At 36.9% G+C, this 26,003-nt stretch overlaps 1 protein-coding gene across 2 annotated transcripts in view; it reads right to left on the reverse strand.

The window, feature by feature from the left end:
* Positions 1-2,021: 2,021 nt before the first annotated feature.
* The window catches only part of Calcrl (calcitonin receptor like receptor), an 87,166-nt gene continuing 63,184 nt past the window's right edge, over positions 2,022-26,003 (reverse strand). For both annotated transcript variants that reach the window (XM_031370814.1, XM_031370813.1), the window contains 7 exons: positions 19,366-19,492; positions 16,422-16,575; positions 15,013-15,073; positions 14,866-14,932; positions 9,411-9,629; positions 8,665-8,706; positions 2,022-5,153 (listed from right to left, as the gene is read on the reverse strand). In XM_031370814.1, coding sequence (XP_031226674.1) covers positions 4,929-5,153; positions 8,665-8,706; positions 9,411-9,629; positions 14,866-14,932; positions 15,013-15,073; positions 16,422-16,575; positions 19,366-19,492 — 895 coding nt within the window. In that variant the 3' untranslated portion in view covers positions 2,022-4,928. The remainder of the gene's footprint in view (positions 5,154-8,664; positions 8,707-9,410; positions 9,630-14,865; positions 14,933-15,012; positions 15,074-16,421; positions 16,576-19,365; positions 19,493-26,003) is intronic.

Here is a 26,003-nt window from a genome sequence, read left to right on the forward strand (position 1 = left end):
ACTGTCAATAGGACAAAACAGCAACCAACAAATTGGGAAAAGATCTTTACTAATCTTATATCTGATAGCGGGCTAATGTCCAATGTGTACAAAGAACTCAAGAAGTTAGACTCCAGAGAACCAAATAACCCTATTAAAAAATGTGGTACAGAGCCAAACAAAGAATTCTCAACTGATGAATATCGAACGGTTGAGAAGCACCTAAAGAAATGTTCAACATCCTTAGTCATCAGGGAAATGCAAATCAAAACAACCCTGAGAGTCTACCTCACACCAGTCAGAATGGCTAGGATAAAAAAACTCAGGTGACAGCAGATGCTGGAGAAGTTATGGAGAAAGAGAAACACTCCTTCATTGCTGGTGAAATTGCAAGCTGTTACAACCACTCTGGAAATCAGTTTGGTGGTTCCTCCAGAAATTGGACATAATTCTACCAGAGGACCCAGCTATACCACTCCTGGGCATATACCCAAAAGATGCTCCAACATGTAATAAGGACACATGCTCCACCGTGTCCATAGCAGCCTTATTTATAATAGCCAGAAACTGGAAACAACCAAGATGTCCCTCAACAGAGGAATGGATACAGAAATTGTGGTACATCTACACAATGGAGTACTACTCAGCTATTAAGAACAATGAATTTATGAAATTCTTACGGAAATGGATAGATCCGGAGAATATCATCCTGAGTGAGGTAACCCAATCACAAAAGAACACACATGGTATGCACTCTCTAATAAATGGATATTAGCCCAGAAGTTCAGAATACAGGAAGAACAACCCACAAACCACAAGAAACTTAAGATCAAAGAAGACCAAAATTTGGTCATTTAATTCCTTCTTAAAAGTGGGAACAAAATACCCATGGAAGGAGTTGCAGAGACTAACTATAGAGCAGAGACTGAAGGAAGGACATGACAGCCTAAATATAGCTATCTCCTGAGAGGCTCTGTCAGTACCTGACTAATACAGATGTAAAGGCTCACAGCCATCCATTGAACTGAGTACAGGGTCCCCAGTGATGGAGTTAGAGAAAGGACCAAAGGAGCTGAGGGGTTTGCAGCCCCTTAGGACAAACAACAACATGAACTAACTAGTACCCTCAGAGCTCCCAGGGACTCAAACACCAACCAAAGACTATACATGGTGAGACTGATTGTTCTGGCAGCATGTGTATAGTAGAGGATTGCAAAGTAGATCATCAATGGGAGGAGAGGCCCTTGGCCCCATGAAGATTCTGTGCCCCAGTGTAGGGGAATGCCAGGGCCAATAAGTGGAAGAAGGTGGGGTGGCAAGCATGGGGAGGGGGCAGGCAACAAGGGTTTGTTCTTGTTGTTTTTGTTTGTTTGTTTGCTTTTTGGAGGAGAAACTGGGAAAGGAGAAACCATATGTCATGTAAATAAAGAAAATATCTAATAAAAAAGTAAATTTGGATAAAGAAAAAAAACAGTCTAAAAAAAAAAACTGGCTATCCTGGAACTCTCTCTGTAAACCAGGCTGGCCTCAAACTCGCAGGGATCCACTTGCCTCTGCCTCTTTAGTGCTGAGATTACAGGTGTGTGCCATCATACCCGGCTTTTCATTACCATTCTTAAACACAAAATTTTATATACTCACCTCATTATTTTTATATTCTAAGGCATATATGGTATTTTAAATTCTCTTTTGAATAATTATGACATATTACTGGTTCCATCATTTGTTAAATAACGTCTTTGACACATTTAAGTTTTTATTTGTGTGAGGTTTTGACCATGCTTTCTTTCTAAAAAATCTTTATGTAGGTATTTTTGTTCCTTTTATTTCTGGTATTTAACACAAAGCTACTCCTCATGCATAAGGGAGGTAAGTTCCCTAAAAAGGCACCCTGTTTAGGAGGATCTTTCCTGTTCATACAGTATAAGACTTTATACATGTTATCGTGTTAGCACGGAAAACAAAGTCATGTCTTTTTAAATTAATTAAATCCACTTACTAGTTTATTGAAGTCTTTAAAGAGAGGAATAAAGACATCGTCATTTAGTTTGCAAAGTATTTCTTTAATTGCTGCAAGAATTTTGTGAGAAATTCAATTACTCTGTACTCCATGGAAGATGAGTGAAAGTGAATGTTAACTTACAACTTTAATATTCTCATAAAACCTAAACAGAGATTTTAAGTCGATACAACATGAGTTCTTTTAAGTGACCAGAACATCTTGAATATGTTTTACAGATAATGTTTCTGTGAGCAAAGTAAAACACAATGGAAATTAAAATAATTTCCCATTAAAATATCTAAACAGTAAGTATAACACTGTGACTACTTCTAAACTCTATACAATTTGTTATATTTGAACAAACACTAAACTCCAGGATGGATGATTTATCAACAAAAAAAATACAAAGTCACTTCCAAAAATGTCAGCCATGACTCTAACAAATAATTATGGAAAAATGATAGATGCAATTTTTAAAAGCTAAAAATTGCCCCAAGTTAACTTTTAGGCACCAGAGAGGTTTTCTTTCAAAATTTTTAGTTTTTTTTCTACAAGCAATATAGAAATGTTTTAATTGGCACTTCAGCTTTAGAGAAATCTAGCTTCAAAAATATTATTACAAAACTAATACTGACTAATCTCAGACTGCTATGGCTGAAGATGAGACCACGGTAGAGAAATTTCTTTATTGGCAGTAAAGAAATCTCAGCTATGCTCGACAAAAGAATAATAAAACTTAAAATTACAATACCTTTTAAATGTTCTCTAGTCATTTGGCATTCTGTACTATCATTTATTGTTAATACTCGACAGTTTGTTTGGAAGAATACAGAATTACATGAAGTGAAGATATGAAACAATGCCTTGGAATATAAGTGGCTAAAGTCCAAATGTGCTAAAAGGAAGGTTTGTACAGTTTAGACAGTTGAAAGTTCAGAATGGCCTGAGTTGCTTTTCAATGATGGTTTGCATGAATTCACAAAGTTGATCGTAATTTAGTAACACCTTTGCCTGTATAGATAAATTACAAATATGTCTGTCATATCATCTAACATGTCAGTGCTTGATAATTTCAATTATTTTCCTTGGCAGTTTCAAACAACTTCTGAATTCACTATGTGCTATAGCTTAAGACACAATGAATGGGGGCTGAGTCACTCCTTTCGTCCACTGTAAGCTGACAGACACACTTTAAAAAACATGGATTCATGTGACTGTCCCCAAACTGACTTATGAACTGAAGACAATCTTGTTATTCAGAAAGTCCAGACCACGCAATATTTGAAAAACTAAATCCATTTAAAACGTCACTTCAAGTCACAAGCAGAACTTCCTTCTGTCTTAACTTAATTGTTATCTAAATATCTGACACTTCACAACCAATGAATGGTAAGTTCAAGTCTTCCTGTGGCTTGTATTATTACCCACAGTAGTCTACTGAAATACTGAAACAGTGTATATTATATAGAGAAAATTCCTCTGTGGTTCATAAAAAAAAATAATAATAATAACCTGGGTCTTTTTCAAAACCATATATCTTCATTTTAGTAAAAGTCAGTAAAGCTATATTTTAGTGAATCAAAGTCCACAAATGTAGCAGACTAGCATTTCTTACAGTAGTTGTTCATAATTTCTGAAATTGAATGAGTCGTCATCAAACTGGAAGAAGCAATATGTCAGCACACCAAATATAATGTCTTTGTAAAATTATGGCTTTGCATTTTAAAATAAATATTTCATATCTTATCATTGATATTTCTTCAGGTTTTCTTTTTAGTTCTCAAACTTCTGATGCTAGTATCTGTTTGTCTTTAAAATATTTACCAAATATAGAATTCGTGACTCTATTTTACTATAAAATAAGTCAGCCCAGACACAGTATCAGATACTAAATTGCATATAATGTTGCATCAGCTATCTGCTTTATACCCTAATTACCTAGGTTGTGTTTTGAATTGAAACAATAAAATAAAATGCTAGAGTACTTACAGTTTCATTTGTACAACAATCTCTCTCTCTCTCTCTCTCTCTCTCTCTCTCTCTCTCTCTCTCTCTCTCTCTCTCTCTCTCTCTCTCTGATTCCTAAGATAAAAAGAAATCCTTCATTGATTCCCTTCATGTAAAGTGGTTGATCACCTATCTACACAGTAGAAATGGAAAGGCCAAAGTTTCTATTTACAGATTCAGGAAAACTGATTTCCTACTATTCCTGCAGTAACATTTAGAGAAAGAGAGAGAGAGAGAGAGAGAGAGAGAGAGAGAGAGAGAGAGAAGCACAAGCTGACAAAGTGTTTGTAGCTTCTACCACTATGTCTCCCTAGTGATTCAGAATCGATATGCCACAGGATACAACAGTATGTAGCAGAAACTGAGAAGCCCATGGGAATTCTACTCAGTTGCTTTTCTTAAAGAAAGGAACATGAGATGAGAGATTATGAACTCTTTGTCTGGTCTACAGGAGAAGTTTTAAAGAGGAGTTAAAGTGTTTCTGGACAAACCATTCACTATCAAGGAGTTTTAAAACAAAAACCAAACTTTCCTGTCTGTAACACCACGCAAGGTCTCCTCAGATGAGAAGAGCAGAGTTCTGGTCAGTGTGGGCATGAGTATGTACAGGTATCCATCTGTAAGGGCATGCAGTGTTGTGCAGGTTCTAGGGCGTGTCAACTCCCGAGCATTGATTGTGCTTGTTTTCTTTCCAATTCCACACTCAGTGATGTCAGGTTGGTGACTTGAAATCAGCTATGGTAGGAGTATTTACTGACCAACAATATAAATTGAGGCTTTTCTCTTCCATAGAGAGAGGGTTGTTAAACATTTATTCATACAATTCCCAGTTCATTTGAGGGCTTCATGGTATTCAAGAAATCCATTTGCTGGCTATCCAATCTTCTGGCTATAAAATCATTGGTTCAAGTAACCCAAAACAGGTGTGATTTCTGTATTTTCACATCACTAGATCATACATTTTTTCTGGCTTTAAGGCAACATTTTCAATATCCTGGATGCTTTTTCCGTTTAAGTGTTCAGTGGGACAGTCATGACTGTACCCTTGCATGTCACTGATTGTTGACACTGTGTAGGATGCACTGCGGAGAGCATCAGAGTGGGAAAAGCCATTTCCAAATTGGATTTTATACTGGTTCCAATTTCTTCTCAGAATTGCTTGAACCTATTGATCAACAATAAACAGAAACAGCAAGAACAACCATTAGTTGAGATGAAAATATTCTATTTGAGGCACAGCAAAATGTTTGGCAGGAAATCTCTTGTTCTTTAAAGTAAGAAGACCAAAATGGTTCTGGCCTATAATTTTAGTTACTCATGAAACTGAAGCAGGAGTTTATTAGCTCCTTGGTAAATTGCTCACTTAGTATTTATAATACCCTAAATTCTCTTTCCTATGCTGGTCTCATGAATATATCCTATCTTTGAATCATTCTGTTAAATCTTTCTCTGATTCATCATTTTGTCTACCCCTCAATTAGATGTCACTTTCAAACATGGCTGCTTCCTTCTATAAACTAATCTTACCTGTATTGTTTGGGATTAAAGGCATTTACTAAAGGCTTGCCTGCATTCCAGCCAGATCACAGAGACCTAGAAGGTCTTTGGATATGGTTCCTTGCCAGAGCAGTCATTTTGCTGGATTAAAATTCCTCTAACCTGTAGCTTTCTTTCTTAAAACAAATGGCAAGTTCAATGCCTTTTTTCCTGACTGAAATAATGAAAAGGCAATGTCTTGTAGTATGGACTATTATTACCAAATTTAAAAAAAAAAAAGAAGTTAATTAAAGACCCATGATCTTTGCAAATTTGTATGATAAGAATGTTTCATTTTGCCCTGTAGTGGTGGTGCACACCTTTAATCCCAGCACTTGGGAGGCAGAGGTAGGCGAATTTCTGAGTTCGAGGCCAGCCTGGTCTACAGAGTGAGTTCTAGGACAGCCAGGACTACACAGAGAAACCCTGTCTCAAAAAACCAAAAAACCAAAATGAAAAATATGGGTATTATTAAAGATATGAATATGGTTTCATTAGTTTATGTAAGAGCTTTATATAGGCAGTTAAACAAATGTTTAGCATAGTATATGCTCACTAGCATATGATAAGGGCCAATAATAATATTCCTTAATCTAAATCAATTTTTAAGAATATGATATAAGTATAAACTAAATATAAAGAAAAATAATTTTCTTTACAGAATATGAGTTAAGGCTTCTCAACATTTTTTGTTTAGTTGATAAAAAATACTTAGAATCCATTGTTGATGCCTATGTCCTTCTGATGACCATAGCCCGTTCTTTAGGTTACCATTGCATATTTTTATTTGAGTGGAATGGAGTTGAGAGGAATGTAGCCTAACCACTTGTGAAATTAACTAGCCACAATTAACTAGCAAGAAATGCTAAGAAGAAGGTAGATGTTTGCTAAAATTCAGCAGCGGCTCAAGTGCAAGCACAGCTATCAGGCAAAAGCGGACCGCTTGACCTAACATGAAGGGCGAGAAGGAAAGAAAACCAAGCCAATGACTTTAACAGAAACATGGCATAGTTGGAACCACACCAGTTGAATCTGGCAGCCATTTCTTTGTGTTACAACAGTGGGAAAAACCAAAAGGCAAAGAGACAGAAAAGGAGGGATTGCAGCATCTCTTAAGGTTTGTGCTGAGTCATGCTCAAACGGACAGTCTCCCAAGCAGAAGGAAAAGGGAGAGATATTAAAGATGTTGTGATGAACTGAGGGTTTGGCAACAAGCAAGTTCAAAAGTTTTCTTGTTATTAAATTTTTCCAGTGCCAAAAATTTTCTCAATTTAAGGCATGGCAGAAGAACAAGGTACTGTGTCTCTTTTGTTTATACAGATAAAGGACAACAGAAGTGGAAGGCATGAACTTCAATACTCCCTGGACACTGTTTCTGAAGGAAAGTGCCAATTTGAAATTTAGCTTGCAGTGTAATTAGTGTTCCCATTTCTACATGCTTTTTCATTAAAACAATGAGCTATTTGATCAACACAGCCATGAAGCTCTATACTCTACTAAGGATGTGGCAAGGTTGGGGCATGGTATGAATACTTGGCATTCACCTTTTCAACAATAGTATAAATAACTTGCTTTTATTTCCCTTTCATAAGGCAAATACACTTTCCTTGGTTCCAAGTCTTTCCTAAAATATAAATGCTAGGAAGGAAGAAGCGCCTCCAGAGTTTTAAAGGTCCTACCATGTTTGTTCCCCATCCCCTCCTACCCGGATTCATCTCCAGAGTTTTAAAGGTCCTACCATGTTTGTTCCCCATCCCCTGCTACCCTGATTCACCTACTGCAACACATAGCTTACTAGTGACTATGACTTAAATATTTAAAACACACAATAATCTGTTTCTATAGATAAAGAGACATCTTCCATATTTCATGCATGCTCCTTGGCATGTGTTCATATCACTCATCAATATTTAATTGTTATAGCCAACGTTAGCAACATATAGGGTTGCCTAAGTCAGTGCATCTGTATGCATAGGTAATAAAGGTTGGATGAGTTTCCCTGTCAAGACAAATGATTTATCTGCACCCTCTCATTTCATTCTTTGTTTACAAGTGCCATCAATGTGAGGAAAATAATCACTCTCATGTATAGTGTAGAGTCATGGAGCTACCAATTAAGTTACAACTCAATAGTTTCATTTGACAGTACACTCTCCTATCCCACTGTTATACAGGGTTATAGACAAATGTAATGTAATAGCTATAGGTTCAATTACATATACTTTAATTTTTACTCTAAATAATTTGTTTCCTTATTTCCAAAGAGAGAAAAAGTAGGATTTACTTAGACCAAGAAGAAGTAATTTGTAGTTTCTTATGAGACTTGTAATTTCCAGTAATTTATTTTATAGGAAATATCCACATAAATTATGCCAGCTGACCTATGTGTTCCCTATCTGAGGTTTCCTGATGAGTTTCTCAGTTACACAAGGGTCCATTTCACATTGAGTTGCTATCTAGATTTCTGTGCTCTGTTCAATTGCGCTAGTACCCTCTAGACTAAAACTAGCCAAGTAGACAAGGAACAAATAAAAAGCAAAGTCAATGATACTCAAACAACTGGGCAGTAACAATATCCATATGACGAGACGGATCCACCCAGTTAGATTACTGAAGCCTCTTGAGTAGAAAGTCCTCAGACAGAAACCTAGAAATCTCCAAGAACACATTTTCATGCTGCTTGTTATAGCATTCTAGCCTAAATTTCCTAACTTAACTTTCCTAACTTTTAATCTTTTTGTATCTATAATAAAACCTTTTCAAAGAGTATATAGTTGAGTCTATTGAAAAAGAGAACAGAGGAAACAGATTCTGTTTCTTGTGACAGTACAAGTTCTGTGAAGTTAAAGAATGCCCAGCAGTGTTCCCAGAGCAACATCCAGACTTCGTACTTTCTAACAGTAGGTCAAAGGGCCAGCTTAATGGATGCCATTCATTGGAATATATTGAAGTAAAACTAACTTTTCCCTACCACTCAACTCTAATGTTACCCACATTTTTGAGATGATAGTTGTGACTAAAAAAGCAAGTTTTATGTAATTTTTTTCTGTGATAAAATTGGTTGTTTGGGGGAAAGTTTATAACCTCATCTTGTTTTAAAAGGAAATTGTATAAAAATGAGGTAAAATCAATAAACATACCTCTCCATTAAAGAAGCAGAAGATTGTAGACACCAAAAGACCCTGTAAAAAATAAAATTATCTGAGTCTGTTTTTATTATATTCCTTATTATTTAAAATTATTCTTTAATTTAAAATATTTTGATCATGTTCTTCCTCTCTCCCAAGTCCTTCCAGATCAACTCTCCCTCCTTACCCATTCAACTTTAAGTCCTTTCTCAAAAAGACAAACAAAAATCCAACACACCAACAACCCCCCAAAACAAGAAAACAAAATAAAACCGTGCTCAAAAAGAAAAACAAAAAAACACCAAATTGCAACCAAATAAAACCACACATACAGGTACACACACACATGCACATGAGCACACACACTGTGGAGTCCATTATGCATTGGTCAAGTACTTCTGAACTTGATGCCTGCCCTGGAGTGCTTGATATACTCTCTTGCCATTGGAGAAAACTCATTTCCCCTCTCCCAGCAGGTATCAGTTAACAGTTCAGTTGCCAAAGTTTAACCTAGTGGCTAAATTTTCTTTCATTCATTCATTCATTTAAAATATAAGATAAAATAAAAATGATCACATCAAAGTTGTATAAGACAAACCAACAGTAAGAAAAGAGTCCAAGAGGAGGCACGAGAACCAAAAAGGCTTCATGTTTTTACAATCCACTGTTTTACAAGTAGTCAAGAATGAAACCAAACCTACATGTAAATTCGATACGAAACTTGTCAAGCTGCCCTCTTGAAAGCAGGCACTCCTTACCTGATAGTGCATTAGAATGTGCATGACATAGTCATACACCTCCTCAGCAACCCTTCCTTCAGGCCGCCATGGAAAAAGCACAAATTCAATGCCAAGTAGTGGTACCAAGATGAGAGTAGCTCTTACGGCTTTCATGTAGAGATTGGATTCTGCTTGGTGTGTAACTTTCAACTTGGTGATGAGAACACGTACAATATTCAATAGGAAAAAGAGATTTACCTAAAAAGAAAAGAAAACACCATCTAAAAGTCTGTTTGTGTTTAGTATTAAGAAGCCTATGAGAGCCAGGCAGTGGTAGAACAAAGCTTTAATCCCATCACTCGGGAGGCAGAGGCAAGTGGAGCTCTATGAGGTCGAGGCCAGTCTGATCTATTGAGTGAGTTCCAAGACAGTCGAGGCAACACAGAGAAACCCTGTCTCAAAAGCATAGGTAGGTAGGTAGGTAGGTAGGTAGGTAGGTAGGTAGGTAGGTAGGTGGGTAGGTGGGTGGGTGGGTGGGTGTGTGGGTGTGTGGGTGGGTGGGTAGGTAGGTAGGTAGGTAGGTAGGTAGATAGATAGTTGGATAGATGGATGGATTTAAAAAGAAAGAAGCCTATATGAGAACTCCAGTTTTATAAAACTTAGACTATTTCATATACAAGAACTAAAGGCACATTTTTGTAAGACATTAATTAGTGAGTATTTATAATGTAACGCTATTCCATTTATAGGTACATAAAGTTTAGTGAAATTAACTTTTATAAAAATAAAATTTTATGCTAAAATTATTGTGGAACATAGGAAATATTTTAGTCATTTTAAGCTCATTTTCTATGTAATATTTAAAATTTGTCTATTATTCCATTTTAAGGTCATAAACACTTAGCAAAAAAGGAATTATTCTTAAGAAATTTTATTTTTAAAATATTAATTTTATTACTCTGTGTGTGTGTGTGTGAGTGTGTGTGTGTGTGTGTGTGTGTGTGTGTACTGATGGAAGCCAGAGGAAGATGTCAGATACATGGAGCTGTAATTATAGGCAGACATGAGCTGCCTAACATGCAGACTGGGAAGGGAACTCTGGTCTCTAAGAGTAGCAAATGTTCTTAACTGCCAAGTCATTTCTCCAGCCTCAAAAAAGTGTTAATATTAAAAGAATCACCTTTTCATCAGTGCCTATAGAATGTGCTCTTTAAGAGTATATTTTTGCCAAAATAACTATTTTTATATATTTGTTTTGTCTTCCTTTTTGTAGTAACTTAGTAAAATCTTTCCATATGACCATTTCTCATAGCAAGTACCTGAAATAGTACTGTAATTTCTCTTTATGCTTATGGATAAAGAGCTTATGCAACTGAGCCAGATGATATTCAAACTAGACTATACTAGAGAAAGAATCTTTGGCTTCCCATAACAACTTCTATAAATAACTCTCTGTAATTACAATTTACTATTTACTGTGCCATAGCAACTTTCCCCAAGAGATAACATTGTCTTTGAAGGGATTCACAGAACTCTGAAAATGGAATTTGACTCAGCAATTAAGAATGTGTCTTATGAATGCATTAATTTCAATTCATCTATACCCTACCATCCCTTTCATCCCTCTTTCTTTAAACTCTATTTCCTCTCCTTTTATATTGACTACTTTAGGTTTTTTTCCCCTGTCCCTGTGATAATATACTCTGACAAGGTAATGTAAGAGTTTATTTTAGAGCATAGCTCAAGGGATAGCCTGTCTAAAGAGGGCATCGAGGTAAGCAGGAATCTGAAGCAGTTGGCCTCATTCTATATTCAGTTGGGAATCAGCAACATGGAATGCATGCTAGTGCTCGGCTTACTCGCTCCATTTTAAACTGTCCAGGATAACCTAGCTATGAAATGGTCTTATCCATGATTAAAGTGTATCTTCCCACATCTATTAAGGTAATTAAGAAAAATCACCTACAACCATGCCCAGAGGCCTTTTAGGTGATTCTAGATCCTGACAAGATGTCAGCTACCACCGATTATTATCTTGACCTAAATACAAGCTACATTTTGACCATTTCCTATTGACAATATTTCCTTTTCTCCAGAAATGTCATATTGGGAAAACTGTTGATTTTTTTTCTTTTTCTGTGACCTTTGACTTCTATAATATCTGTTCTTTGTTGAATAACCTAATCATGAAATTTTATACAACAAACATCTATACACTTTAATAAATTCAAATAATGGAATTCCATCTCATCAAGGCCATAAGTGAATAAATCACATATATATGTGTTATTTTTAACATGTGTCAGGAAAACAAGTAAGCATAAAATATTCCACCACTAAGAGAATTCAATGTAGCACAGGCTTTAAACCTGTATTTAAAAAGCTAACCAAATTCCTGATGAGAACACATTCGTGAGAAGAACACATTGACAGACATTGGAATGCAATGCAGACAGACACAGAGAAAAGCCATTTGACAGGTGGGACATGAACAGTGACACAAGCTAGCATGCCAGATCTATTTCTAACCCTCTAAATAGAGTTCCCTCTAACATATAGAAGGAGTTTTTTTTAAATAAAAATTATTACCACTTACTGGGCAAGTTGGATAATGACTTTTTGTCCACTTATGAACTTTTGTCCAACTATAAGTTATAGATATAAATTATGTTACAAGGTATTTAAACATCCTAATATATATAATAACACTAATTAATAAATGGTAGAAATGTGGCAGCTTAGATCTATCATCCATGAAAGAACAGTTAAATACAAAGCCATTCATTAAAGCTGTCATTCTGGCTTAAAACATGAAGCTAGAATTGAAGAGGAAGCTAATGTTTATGTAAGCTTCTCTATATATACAGCTGGGGCAGGGAGAACTGGAATCCATTCTCTACACAATTTCCCACATCAATATTATTTTAAGCAAAAGTAGAAGAACTTTAAATTTCAGATGAACCCCATCTGAATTTCCTCTGACTTAAAACAAACCTGATTAACAGATTCCTGTTTTGTTTTGTTTTTTTTTAACTTATGTGTTTGGCAGTTTTGTAACATGACTACTCATTCATATCATTCCCCAACTCTCCTCCTCCCCCCACAACTTCTCTCAGGTGAATCCCCCATCTCCACACCCTTCAAAATTCATAGCCTCTTTTTATTTAATTACTGTTATATGTATGCATATATTTAGGCACACATACAAATATCTAAATATACCAACTTAGTCCAGTTAGTATTGCCTGTGTGTGTGTGTGTGTGTGTGTGTGTGTGTGTGTAGACATATATAGGACTGAGCATTTGGCTAGCCAATAATGATTGGTGCTCATCCCTGGGAAGAGTTACAGATATTTAATGCCTGCTGAGAAATGTCTTTTTACTATGACAGCCATGATATTCAATAGCTGGTAGATGTCACAAGATATATTCCTATCACCATAATGCCCGGGGACATAGAAGGAAGCAGAACAAGCCAGTTATAGATGCTACAGGGACACTATTGGAAGGCTTTTACACAAGGATGGCCAGTAATTCCTTACCTAAGCCTTTAAGTGACCTAAACGTCTTCTAGGTCTCAGATTAAAGGCATCTTCTCTCAGCAGTATCTAAACATGCCGTATTTGCACCAGTGCCTACTAGGAGGGTGGGGTATGAAGGAGGAAGTGGGAAAGAATGGAGTTTTCAAGCTGCAAAATACCACTCTTAGAGAGTGTAATTGCCTTAGGATCTCTCATGCTCTATGGAAGACATGCTAGTTTGTATTAACATACTGCTCGTTGAAGTAACATAATGAAAGCACTAAATGTGACGTTTGTTACTTTCTAACTGAAAATGACAAGAGATAAGATTGGCCAGGCAGCTTAGGGGTAAAGGCCCCCAATATGCACAATTCCATTCTCATCCTTGGTCAGAAGCAGGGGATGTCCTTAGCTTCTTGGTTAGGAAGACTACAAAGGAGCTCTAGTTTCTTAACTCTTTTGAAAAGACCAACCCTGACTCCAGACTATACATAATCCTGCGACCCAAAATCCAGTCCAGACACTTATTCCTTCTGTGAACAGCTTTGGAATTGCATGTCTAGATTTTCATTGTGAAAGTGGATTGTATTTATCCCTCAATTTCAGCTTCTTTCCTAAATGATTTTAGGGACTCTTAATTTAGGAATATTGTAGTCTTGGAGGCCAATGATGCTGGGGACTAGAGCTCTCTCAAGGCTTATTAAGAATAGCTATTTCCTCCAGGACAGAAGAATTGATACCTCTCTCTCTCTCTCTCTCTCTCTCTCTCTCTCTCTCTCTCTCTCTCTCTCTCTCTCTCTCTGTCTCTCTCTCCATGGAGACATGACATACCTTAAGAGCTAGTCTAAATGGATCCGTCACTCAGCTGGGTATGTAGTACCCCTTGAGAAAACTGATTGATCTTAAGCCATGCTAATAAATAATAAATAAATAATCTACTTATTCTTCCCAAAAACCCTCCCCTCGTGCAGCTTCCCTATGTAAGATGAGGAGAATGCCTGCTTTTCTGAGTTACTCAGAGGAGTGTAAATGTTCCTGTTTGTGTTTTCTGTTTCTTTTCCCAAACCTTATCATGCTTTTTGTGATGCCCTAGGTCTTCTCACACTTTCTCTGAAGCTCTCACCACTCTTCTGCTCTGTGGCTGCTTACCGATGACATGGCATGTCCTGCCTTCAGCCTCCCCTCTTTCCTCCAGCTCAGGAGAGTTACAGCTTGTCTGCCCTATTGTTTTCCTCTTAAACTGTAATAACATTGTCCTTGATTTTTTTTTAATGTCTTTTCCTAAATTTGAGTGAGGAGACTAAGAACCCAAAAGAGGAATTAGAAATTTTCTGATAACACAATCACATTCAAAGATCCCCAGTTGCTACATTCATATTAAATAGCGAGTATTGTAATTACAGAATACAAGAGTGATACTTTTTTGAAACAAAGTTGTTTCTTCATTGGCCTGATACTCTTGCATAGGTGTGTTGAAGTTTCTTAATAGAGCAATCCTGCCTTCTGCTCCTCCTGCAGAAGGCAGCACCCATGTTGTCACAACTCAGACTCTGACACTCTGACATTTACTGTATTTGGCTAGCAAGGGGAACTAAGAAATCAGAGACAGGAAGAGAGAAAAGTCTGAGTATTTGTTTCTGCTTCTTCTTCCCTGCCTGGCTGTGGTTTGAGCACCAACTGTTTTCCACTCGCCAAAGCCAGAGGACTTGGTGCATTACTCTTAGCATTTGTCTAACTCTGTCAGAACCATTTTGACCTCACTCCATGTGCAGCTGCAAAAGCAGCTTCCCTCCCATGGTCCCTGATGCTTTGCCACCACTTGCAAATTAGCAATTTACCTTCCCTGTGCAAATACAACAACCTTCACTGAACCTTATTCAATTAAGCGGCGCACCAACTCTGAGTAAGAAGGTTGGAGAGGAGATTCAGGAAATATAAGCAACAGTGAGAAACTGAGAATTTTAGTTACATACCAACAAAGCAGCACAAATCGGACCATGGATAATGTAGAGGAGATGAGTGTCTGAACTGATCCAGCAACTAGGGGATAAAGTGAAGATATTTGAAAGATTTTCATGTCACTTAGTTCTAATAGAACTCACAAATGGAAAGTGTCTTACTTGTCGTTGTAATATAAGCTTCTGGCAATGGCATGGATGCAGGCAGGAAGTAGAGGAAACCCTACAAATAAAGCAAAACCAAAAGAATGGGTAATTTTCCTTATTGATGAGGATTTTCAAAGAAGTCAAGAACATGAACTTCAGAGACACATTAGTAGCAAAAAATAACTATGCCTATGCTTACTGTGTAATTGCATATGTACAGTCAACAGGTGTGACTATCAAGTTTGAATATCACATATCATTTTGAATCAATAATATTCCAAATATTAACACATTCTATGCTGCCTAAGTCACAATCCTTAGTGAATTTTTGTATTCCTATAATTTCCATGGGATGAAATTGGCTAATATTTAATGTCAAATGAAGAGACTGATAATTATTTCTATGGTAAAAGACATTTAGAGTACACCATTTTCTGAAGAAAAAAGAGAAAAATATGTTTCTTATACCAAGATTTCTACATGTGTTGAGGCTTCTAAAAAAGATCTTAAAAAAAATTTGCAGTGAAGAAATGTTTTATAGAGACAATCAGAATGCACTGACAATTTAATATATGCATATGCATAGCTCTTAAATATATTGCAATATCTACAGCTTAATTTGATAGATAATAAAGAAATAAAATTTCTATTTTATCTCTGGAAATTAGTTCTATTAAAATCATTTAGTATGTATCAAACTCACATACACACCATTCCAATGACCTTAAGAAACAAAGAGTATGTTTTATAGCTTGTTTTGTGAGTTACACAATGTCATAAGACAGTATGTGAAAGAAGTAGATCTTTTGCATACTTTTATTCAATTATTGACACCCTAAATTTTGACCATAAAATGACAGTTTAAGAAGACCTCAGCAGGGTTGGATCTGACAACACACATCTCCAATTCCAGTGCTCAGGAGAAAGATGTAGACGAATCTCTGTGACTACAAACCTTTCTGATCTACATAGCAAGTTCCAACCCAAAAAGATCCTGTCTCAAAAGCAAAGAAGAAAAGAAAGGAAGCCAGAGAGAAAAAGTGAGAGAGGGGAGGAGAGAGGGAGGGGATCTGAAGGCTTTTTGGTGGAACTTCAAAGCTATTTACACCATGTCTTCATTTTACACATGAAAAGAGAGGACATTCAGAAGAGTGCCGAAATTAGATCCTTAATTTGTAATTTTAACTCTATTGCTCTAGTTACTATGCAATCAGCTAGAATGAGCTTGTCATTGGAATATCAAAATATAAAAACACTATCACATTATTAATCAAAATGAGACTATAGAAACCATGAGCTTGTAACACTTCACATATTTCAATTTCTAGAAACAAGGAAAGAATGATTAGTAATAAGTCATGTAACCTAAAAGCTAAAAGCCTTCTTGATCAGATAAATAATCACGTAATGACAGTGGCACCTACCCCAGCCAAGGAAATAATACCACGTCAAGTGCTGCTTCTCTGCAAACACAGCCACCACAATGAGTGTGTGCAGGTAAATGCCTTCACAGAGCATCCAAAAGTAGTTACAGCCCATCAGGTAAAGATGGATGAACTGGAACACTTTGCAGCTCACCTGTGAGGGGAGAAACAGTGGTTTCTTAGTTTAGGAAGTTCACATGTAAAGCAAGACATCCAGTTTATTTTAGAAACCATGGGATTTTTCTGTCCCACACAAAAATGTGCACACTAAGGAATCTGGGTTATGCCGTGTTCCTCTGAACACTCATCCCATGATGGTTCCAAAGTTGTTATCTATGTACTCTCTCAGTTCATAAGAATCATGTGATATTCCAAACAATTCCAAACAAAAAAATCTCCCTCTGCTTACTGGGTATCTGTGTTTCTAATGAGTTCAAGTTACTGTTTATATTTACCCAGAATAAATATAAACAGCAGACACATACGCCATGATACATCTATTTTGATTCTGGCTTTTTTCTGTCAGAAACACTTTGATAGCCTTATCACACTTAATTAAATATGTATCAATCCTTAGTAAGTTTTGTATCTTTCCCCCCACAAGCATAAATAAATAAAACTTATTAAGTAACTAATGAATTACATACTGTCTAAATGTAAAATATGAAAAATTTCATATCAGAATAAAGAAGGGTAGTTTCACCTCCTCTTTTTCTTGGATTCCTACTTTCTCCTCTTTTATATATAGAAGAAGAAAGACATCCAAATATCAGATAAAGAAAACACAGAGAAGCTGAGAAATATTATTCTTTCCTTGTCAGAGTTAATAGACTGTAATGGAATGGTACAATCTTTAATTTCCGATCTGAAATTCAATACATATTTAGTGGTTATAATTTTTTTGAAATTAATGTTATGTTAGAAACCAAGACCACTTGAAGATAAGTTCAGAGATACCATGAATAGGATGAATAGCATTGGCATAAATGTCATCCTATAGTACTTGAACTATTATCACTTATACATATTTTATCAAATTCTTGAATATTGAGGCACACATTGTAAATGGCCACATATTGTATAGATTTTTTTAAAAAAAAAAAAACTAGTGATAGAAGCTGGGAAGTGGTTGCTCACACCTTTAATCCCAGCACTCAGGAGACAAAAGTAGGTAGATCTCTGTGAGTTCCAAGACAGTCAAGGCTACACAAAGAAACCCTGTCTCACAAAAAAAAATAAAATAAAATAAAATAAAACAAAAAAAACCATATATATATATATATATATATATATATATATATATATATAGTAATACCTTCCTAAAGGATATTTGTAACATTATTTCTTCATTTAATATGTGTGAATAATGCACTTGCTAAATTTTAAATAATTCAGTTTCGTGTTTTACAAGATACTCAAGCTTCTCAAGGATAAAATAGTTTTAACTACATATATTTGAGTATATTTATGATGAATTTAACCTTTAATGTTTATGTAGGTATTACATTCTTATCTAACTCTACTTGATTCTGATGTTACTTTAAAATTAATATAAACTATTATGAGGGAAAGGATTTAATACATACTTCAGAAAAATATTTCTGTGGAAGACACTGTTAATATAATCTGAAAATACTTTTTTCAAATAATAAATTCATTCTACTTTAATGTATACTTTGTCACTAGATATATATCCTTATGCTTCTGCTTACATAAGAGTTAGAAACTCTTGCTGTGTTACAAAACAGATTCTCCTAGAAAAAAATCATTCTTTTTTTTTTTTTTTTTAAAAATCATTCTTAAATGGCAGAATGTCAACCAGTGTTTTCTACTGCTAATTAGACTCTGGTCTGTTTCCTCTCCTGATGACTTTAGAGAGGAACACAAGTGAGATCAAACCACCAGGAAGCACATGTGCAAACAATGGGAGAAACTTTAGAACTTTGTAAATTACCCTGAAAATACACATAAAGCACATACAAACGTGTAATTTATTGACCTATTTGGTGGAAAGCCCTTTCCTTCTCTGATTTCAGTAACTAGATAACATAATCGAGAAAACACAACTTGATGTGCTCAAGAGCACACACACACACACAGATACCACACACACAAACACACACACACAGATACCACACACACACACAGATACCACACACACAAACACACACACACACACACACACACAGATACCACACACACAAACACACACACACACAGATACCACACACACACACACACACACACACAAAGAGACAACACACACACCACACTACATCACACCACAACACATATCCACATCCAAAACTGGAGGTTTTGCCACAATGTTAAAGGAGGTGATTTTAAAAGTGTGAAGATTTCTGCTATGTATACATATATTTGAATCCAAGTATAGTTTACATGCATGTTTATATCATGGATAATTTATATCATATAAATTTTTGCATATATTATTTAACTGTAGCTTATAGGAAGATAAATGTATCATTGCTTATTGAAACAATGATTGGTAGAACATTCTAACATTTTATGTTAATGGAGTTTAACATTACGGTACATACAAAGCATGTAAACCCTTATTTTCCTGATTTTATTCATTTTTATTTAAGCCTGATACAGAAACATTATTTAAATTTCCCATTTTATATATATTGTTTTCTTTCATTTAAGTACTCAGATGCACAGATTGCTTTGGATTGAACATTGTGTATTCATAATCTTATGGGCTACCTGCATCAGGAGTCAATAGTCATGACATGACCTGAGCTTTGGAAGTATTGAAGGAAATTTACCTTCCTAGACTGCAATATATGTTTTCTGTATATAAAACCCCAAAGTTTACATATACCTTTATTTAATGATTCACATATTCCATATCAGAAACTGCTCCCCAACCCATGTCTCTTCCTGTTAACCCTCAAAGGTACAACCATGTTTTACTTACAGGATTTGTGGCCACTAAGGCCTGGTTATTGGCCACTGCCGTGAGGTGAATGATTGTTACAATTGAATTACAAACAAATGAAAAGAACAGGTTTTTATGCAATGTAATCCGTTGGCAACTTAGGCTCCTACAAGGCAAAAGAAATACAATGTGTTGATATTATAAAAAATGTTTCTACATTTTAATTAAACATAATTTCCAATAAAGTGCACTTTCGATTCATAGAGGTTGCTCTAACGTTAGAAAAAATTATTTTGTTTATCCATAATTTTCACTTGATAAAAATTTTAATTGGGGAAAAGCCCAGATGGAAATGAGTTGCTTTCATAGAGATATGCAGATGGAGGGTGGGGAACTTGCCTGAGCAAACTCTGCATTAATTTCTCTTTAATTCTGAACACAGTTAATATTTAATGTATTCTGCAAAAGGGAGTTGAGATTCGGTGAAGTTACATAATCAAAAACATGCCAATGAGAAACTTGAATACTTCGGTTTACCTGAGACACACACACAGGTAAAATGCCCCTAACTAAATTCCCAGTCTGCTTTGTTATAACAGCCCAGACTACTGTGTTGAGCTGATTGATAGTGACTACACTCATATCGACCAGTCATGGAGAATATATAACTGCACTTACACTAGCTACATTGATGAAAATTAGAAACCACTGAGGAGTGTTGATTTGGTTTTGTAGATTGTTTTTCTGATTGATCCAGACCTTCTCAAGATATAAAAAGAAGCTGACCATTTACCATTTATATAAAACAAAGAGAACTGGCCCGTGGAGTTCATACACAGTAGATGTCAGGAGGGTATCATTGCCATTAAATGAATCAGCTTTTCAGATTCAACACTCAATCACTCTTAGATTTTTTTTTAACCCACATTCAAGTGAACATCCCAACACATTTTTGTTCATGAGGCAATTGAGCACAGTTTTATTTGGGATCCCAAAGAAAAAAAAATGATAAAATGGAACCTACTTGAGGCCAGCTGCTGACTGGCAACGTTAAACACATGGGTAGAAATGCATAATACATCACCACATTGCAGAAAATAAAACCTCATGTGCATTCTAGTAAAACTAACTCAGATAGTCTTTCTAGAGAGGTCATCCTACACAATCCAGAGAGGGAACTTGTAGAGCCCACCTACAGCAGAAAGATAGGGCATCAAGTGAGGGATGGGGTTGCCATCCCACAGTCAAAAGTGATCCATAATTGTTCCTGTCTGGCAGAATTACAGGAATAGAAATGGGGAGGAGCCTGAGAAAAAGAAGGTCCAGTGACAAGCCCAAAATAAAATCCAGTCCAAGGGTAGGTCCCAAGGCCTGACACAATTACTGAGGCTATGGAGCACTCACAAAAAGGGATATATCATAGCTGCCCTCCAAAAGACCCAACAAGCAGCTGAAAAAGTCAGATGCAGATATTTGCACCCAACCAACGGACAGAAGCAGCTGACCCCTGTGGTTGAATTAGGAGAAAGGTGGAAGAAGCTGAGGAGGAGGGCAACCCTGTAGAAGGACTGACCAGCAGACTCAATTTATCTGTACCCCCCGAGACTCTCAGACACTGGACCACCAACCAGGCAGCATACACCAGCTGATATGAGACCCCCAACACATATACAGCAGAGGACTGTCATGTCTGGGTTTGGTAAAAAAAAAAAAAAAAAAAAAAAAAAAAAAAAAAAAATGCACCTAACCCTCAAGAGATTGGAGACCCCAGGGAGTTTAAAGGTCAGGTGGGGTGGGGAGTGGGGGATGGAGATCGTAGAGACGAGACAGGGAGGAGGTATTGGATATGGAACAGTCAGAGGGTTGACAAGAAGGGGAATAAAATCTGGATTTTAAAATAAACAGATACATAAATTAATTAATTAATTAATAAAAGATTATTAAAAAAGAAAAATTAAAATATAAATTTTCACTTCCCTTTCCCTTAAAAAAGTAGAGTGTGTTGAAATTTAGAGCTAGAATGGGGAAATCAACATTTTCCACCTTTAAAAACACAGTTCAGACTATTTTCCTTCTGAAATGCCTATAGCTCTGTGATTCTATATATAGCTCCACTTTTATAAAGAATGAGGAAGTCAATATAACCCCAACTAATGATTACAGGTTGCCACTGTGTGCTCAGTGCTCTAAGTGGGAAGATATAGAAAAATGTAATGGATGTGATAGTTCTCAAAATAACCATTGGATGTATTTGAGACAGTCATTTAATAGCAGGTGTTTGCAACCATTTGTAATCCATTGAAATAGAAAGAATTACAACTCCTGGTTTCATACTACTGTCAGTGAACTTGATTTGATTTCACAGGACATGAGAGGGATGAGAGGAAGGCTCAGGTAAAGTCTGGCCTACAGAGTTTCGATGATATTTCACAGAAAACAGGAATTTTAGAGAAATTTGAAGAGTAGCATGATTCTTGTAATTTAAAGCAGTTCCACACTGAGAGACAGGCCTATTTTCAATAACATGACATGCAGCATTGAAAGACTGGCCTATTTTCAGTAAAATGACCTAGCAATAACATGATTATGATTCTTAACAATGAAGATTATTAACAATAAATAGAACAGGGCTACTTAAGGATATTCTTTCTTACAGTAACTAGTATTATTGTAGTTGTATCAACCTACACAACTCAATCCAAAGCTCTCTGCTTTAGCAGCCCTGCCACTCAGCTGAGCTGTCAAAAATTGTTACAATAAAGAGGATCACTGTCAAATCAGTTCACTGTATGTTGTGAAAATATGCCTGACTGTCTAACACTTTGGCCTATTGCTTTAGTTTCTTTCATTTCTGTCTCTAAGCACTACACAGATTAAACAAGGGCAGACAGATGCTGTCTGAGATACGGCGTCTACCAGTCAGATTTATACAGTGATTCATATTGCTTCTTTCTAAATATAGTCATTAATACATGTAAGTAGATTGGTTCCGATAAAAATCAACTTGTAAGTGAAAGTTTTAAGTATAAGCAATTATACTTATTTAATTATTAAGCAAATGAATGACTTTCTTAAAGAAACATGCTAAATTTTTGAGATATATACATATAAAATGTGTCCTGGGGACTGCAACATTAGCCACAGAATAGAAAATGTGGTTGGGGAGTCTGGATTGTTTCCACTTCATATTCTTTTATGATAACTATTTTAGAAAATCATTTCAAGATGCAGTTTGGGTAAGCAGAGTTATATAGGCAGTTGGTGCAAGGGTGCCAATAATGTCGCTCTAACATGTGTGATTTCAGCTGTGTATTGGAACAACTTTAACAGGTAGCATTAAGTCAGCACGCATGGTTCTGACAAGGCTTCTGAAGCCTGAGCTCTTCCTTACAGCATGCATTTGAGCAAGTTTCTAGCATCTAATCCTCAGATCCCTCATCTATAATAGAGGAGTCATCATATCAAGCCTTGAAAGCTACATGCGACAAACCATGACACATTTAGTACAACCTTTAACCTCTGGGGAACACTTATTGGTGCTATTTATTGTTTTTAGCATCACTAGCACAGGATTAATTTTAATTACACAATCAATAGTCTCTTGTACACAAATAGATGGCATCAAATTCTTTCCCACCAATGGAGGAGTTAGAGAAAGGACTGAAGGAGCTGAAGGTGTTTGCAACCCATAGGAATAACAACAATATCAACCAACCAGACCTCTCAGAGTACCCAGGGACTAAACCACCAACCAGAGAGTACACATGGAGGGACTCATGGCTCCAGCCACATATGTAGCAGAGGACAGCCTTGTCAGGCATCAGCCTTGTCCTTTGAAGGCTTGATGATCCAGTGTAGGGGAATGCCAGGGCAGGGAGGCAGGAGTGGGTGGGTGGAACACCCTCATAGAAGCAGAAGGAGGAGGGATGGGATAGGGGTTTCTGGAGGGGAAACAGGGAAAGGAGATACCATTTGAAATGTAAATAAAGAAAATATCAATAAAAGGGAAAAATATGAAAAAAAGAAAGAAAGAAAACTGGTTCAATAGTACAACAATTTGTGTTTGGTTAGTTTCCATTGATGTAATGAAACTCCATTGCTGCAGGCCAGCCAGTCTGGGCCTCCCTCAACCCGTGGGGAAGCAGGGTCCTGGTCAGGTCAGCAAGGTGTCGGTGAAGAAAAAATAACAGACTCGACACAAGGAAGTGCAGGATCTGAATGTATTTCTCAAAATGGCATCAGACTTTTACAGTCATTACAAAAGAGAAAAGAAAAATCTAGCAGCTCAGTGGTCAAGGTACATCTGAGGCCATCTAAAACACACTGGGTCTAAAACAGCAGTCATCTCCTCTGGACCGGTGCAGCACCCCCAGGCTCCCAGCACTCTCGGGCTTTCGAGGGCCCGACTAGAGTCCCAGGAAGCTGTGGGTGAGCCAGCTAGGAGGGTAGAGGCTGGAATCTCAAATCTCGAATGCTCTCTGCTGCACACTGTCTCTCTCACACACACACATTAGGCTCAAGGTCCCGCCCATCCTTAGTAAAGCTTCAATGCCCTACCCCCTTCATTATCTCCTTAACAATGCTGGAGGCAGTAAGTCTGAATGTGTAACATTGCCTGCAAGAAATTCCAAGCTAAGATGTTGGAACACTGGTGAAGGTCAGAGAGCAATGTTTAATTTTATCTAGCTATTATAGTAAATCATATCTTGGGGGACACCTAGCATGCGAGACTATAGCAAGGACACATCTGGGCTACCTCTGAGTTAGGGGTTGCAGGAGACGGCTTCCTTGAAGCTTTTGCCTCATAAACTGTTGTCGCGCAAAGTGTGTGTGGAATTCCATGACTAAAATGTAAGCTGGGGAGTAAAGGGTATTTTTTTTCAGTTCACACTTCCACATTGCTGTTTGTCACCAAAGTCAGGACAGGAACTCAAGCAGGGAAGGAACCTGGAGGCAGGAGCTGGTACAGAGGTCGTGGAGGAGTGCTGCTTAACTGGCTTGCTTCCCATGGCTTGCTCAGCTTGCACTCTTATAGAACCCATGACCACCAGCAGAAGAACAACACCAACCACAGTGTGCTGGGCCCTCTCCCAGTTGATCATTACATTTTAAAGTGCCTTACAGCTGGGTCTCATGGAGGCTCCTTCCTCTCTGATCATTCTAGTTCATGTCAAGTCGTATATAATTCAATTAAAGAGTTAAAAACCTATCATATTTTTGCTACAATCACAGGAATTTAACATTCAGAAGATATTTCAGTGTGGTGAAATGTCAATTGATCAAACACCCTAAGTTACTTTCCCAGGGGATTCCATCCTGTCCATACAAATCTCCAAATTATTGGGTTCGCCCAATTCTGCTGCTGCATCTTTAAAATTTGGCAGATAATGTGGTCAAGGATCTTGCCTTAATTTTCCATTTGGGTTTGCTGTGTGAAAAGAAAAATTTAACCTTCTTTTCTCAGTATTAATAATGAGCAGCATAAAGCAAAGCAGGATGGGCCACAGTGGTACAAAGTAGCCTTGCCTACAGAGCATTGTCTTCTCATTCCAGTCTATCTCATTACTGAGAGCTCAGATCACTTCCCTCTAAACCATTGGTCACGTAGTTGAAAAAACAACACACACCAATCTGAGTACTAGCAGAGATAATAGACAGAAAACAGTGAATACACTACAAAGATAGACTATATTTTGATCATTTGTCTATTGAATTGATTATGCTGAGCAGAACATCTGTTTTTTTGTTTTTGGGGTGTGTGTGTGTGTGTCTGTCTGTCTGTCTGTCTGTCTGTCTGTGTGGAATAGACAGTCCCTAGTGAGGCTACTTGTGATCATCTAGATACATTGAAAGATGTGAGTCTATTTTCAGAGTGCTTAATAAAATTCCGTGCCTGGAGTCGGCCCTCTTCCGTCATACCCCTTCCTTCCCCATCCTTGCCCATCAGGGCTGCCTCCCCTTTTCAGTGCCATGGGTGACTTTTGGGCTGCACAGAGAGCAGTGTTTTCATGTGGCTGGCTGGGATCTTCCTTCTGTGAACCGTTATACAAGTGCTTTCCCTTGCCTGCCAATGGAAAAGAAACCATCGGGAGAGAAAACAGTCTTTTGAATGTTTGTATTTCTTGCATTCCAGAAATAAGCGAAAGCAATTTAGAGTCAAAATCAGTAATGACACAATCACAATTTATTGGGTTTTTAGTACATCCCAGGCATGTACACAAGCAAACTAGAGTCATTATCCTAACAACCTCTTAAAATATCATTATCTTTTAATAAAATTGAAGAAAGTTACTCAAGGCCATCCAAGTAGTGGATGACCTATTGAACCAGAAAGTTTGCAGGAAGCAATGAGTCTTATTTACTTTATATCCAATTAGTAAGTATTTGTTGTTTATCTGCTGGCTACTCTCTCGAGATTCTGGGGAAGCAGTTGTGAACTGCTCAGGGCAAGACCATAATAAGTTATTTTTATCACAGTGGGAAGCAAATAGACACATGAACTGATGTCATTCTTAATATTTGTGCTTTTCTTAAAAAAAAAAATTAAGACTGTGGCCAAAGTTAAATGGCATACTCAGGACTGACCCAACCAGGAGACAACAGTGGACATGGATTTTAGGTAGAGAAGATGCCCTTAGTTAAAATCATGAAGTTGATGTTCTGAAGAGGGAAGGAGA

This window comes from Mastomys coucha, unplaced genomic scaffold, assembly GCF_008632895.1.
Source record: "Mastomys coucha isolate ucsf_1 unplaced genomic scaffold, UCSF_Mcou_1 pScaffold15, whole genome shotgun sequence".
In the NCBI taxonomy this organism is placed as follows: domain Eukaryota; kingdom Metazoa; phylum Chordata; class Mammalia; order Rodentia; family Muridae; genus Mastomys; species Mastomys coucha.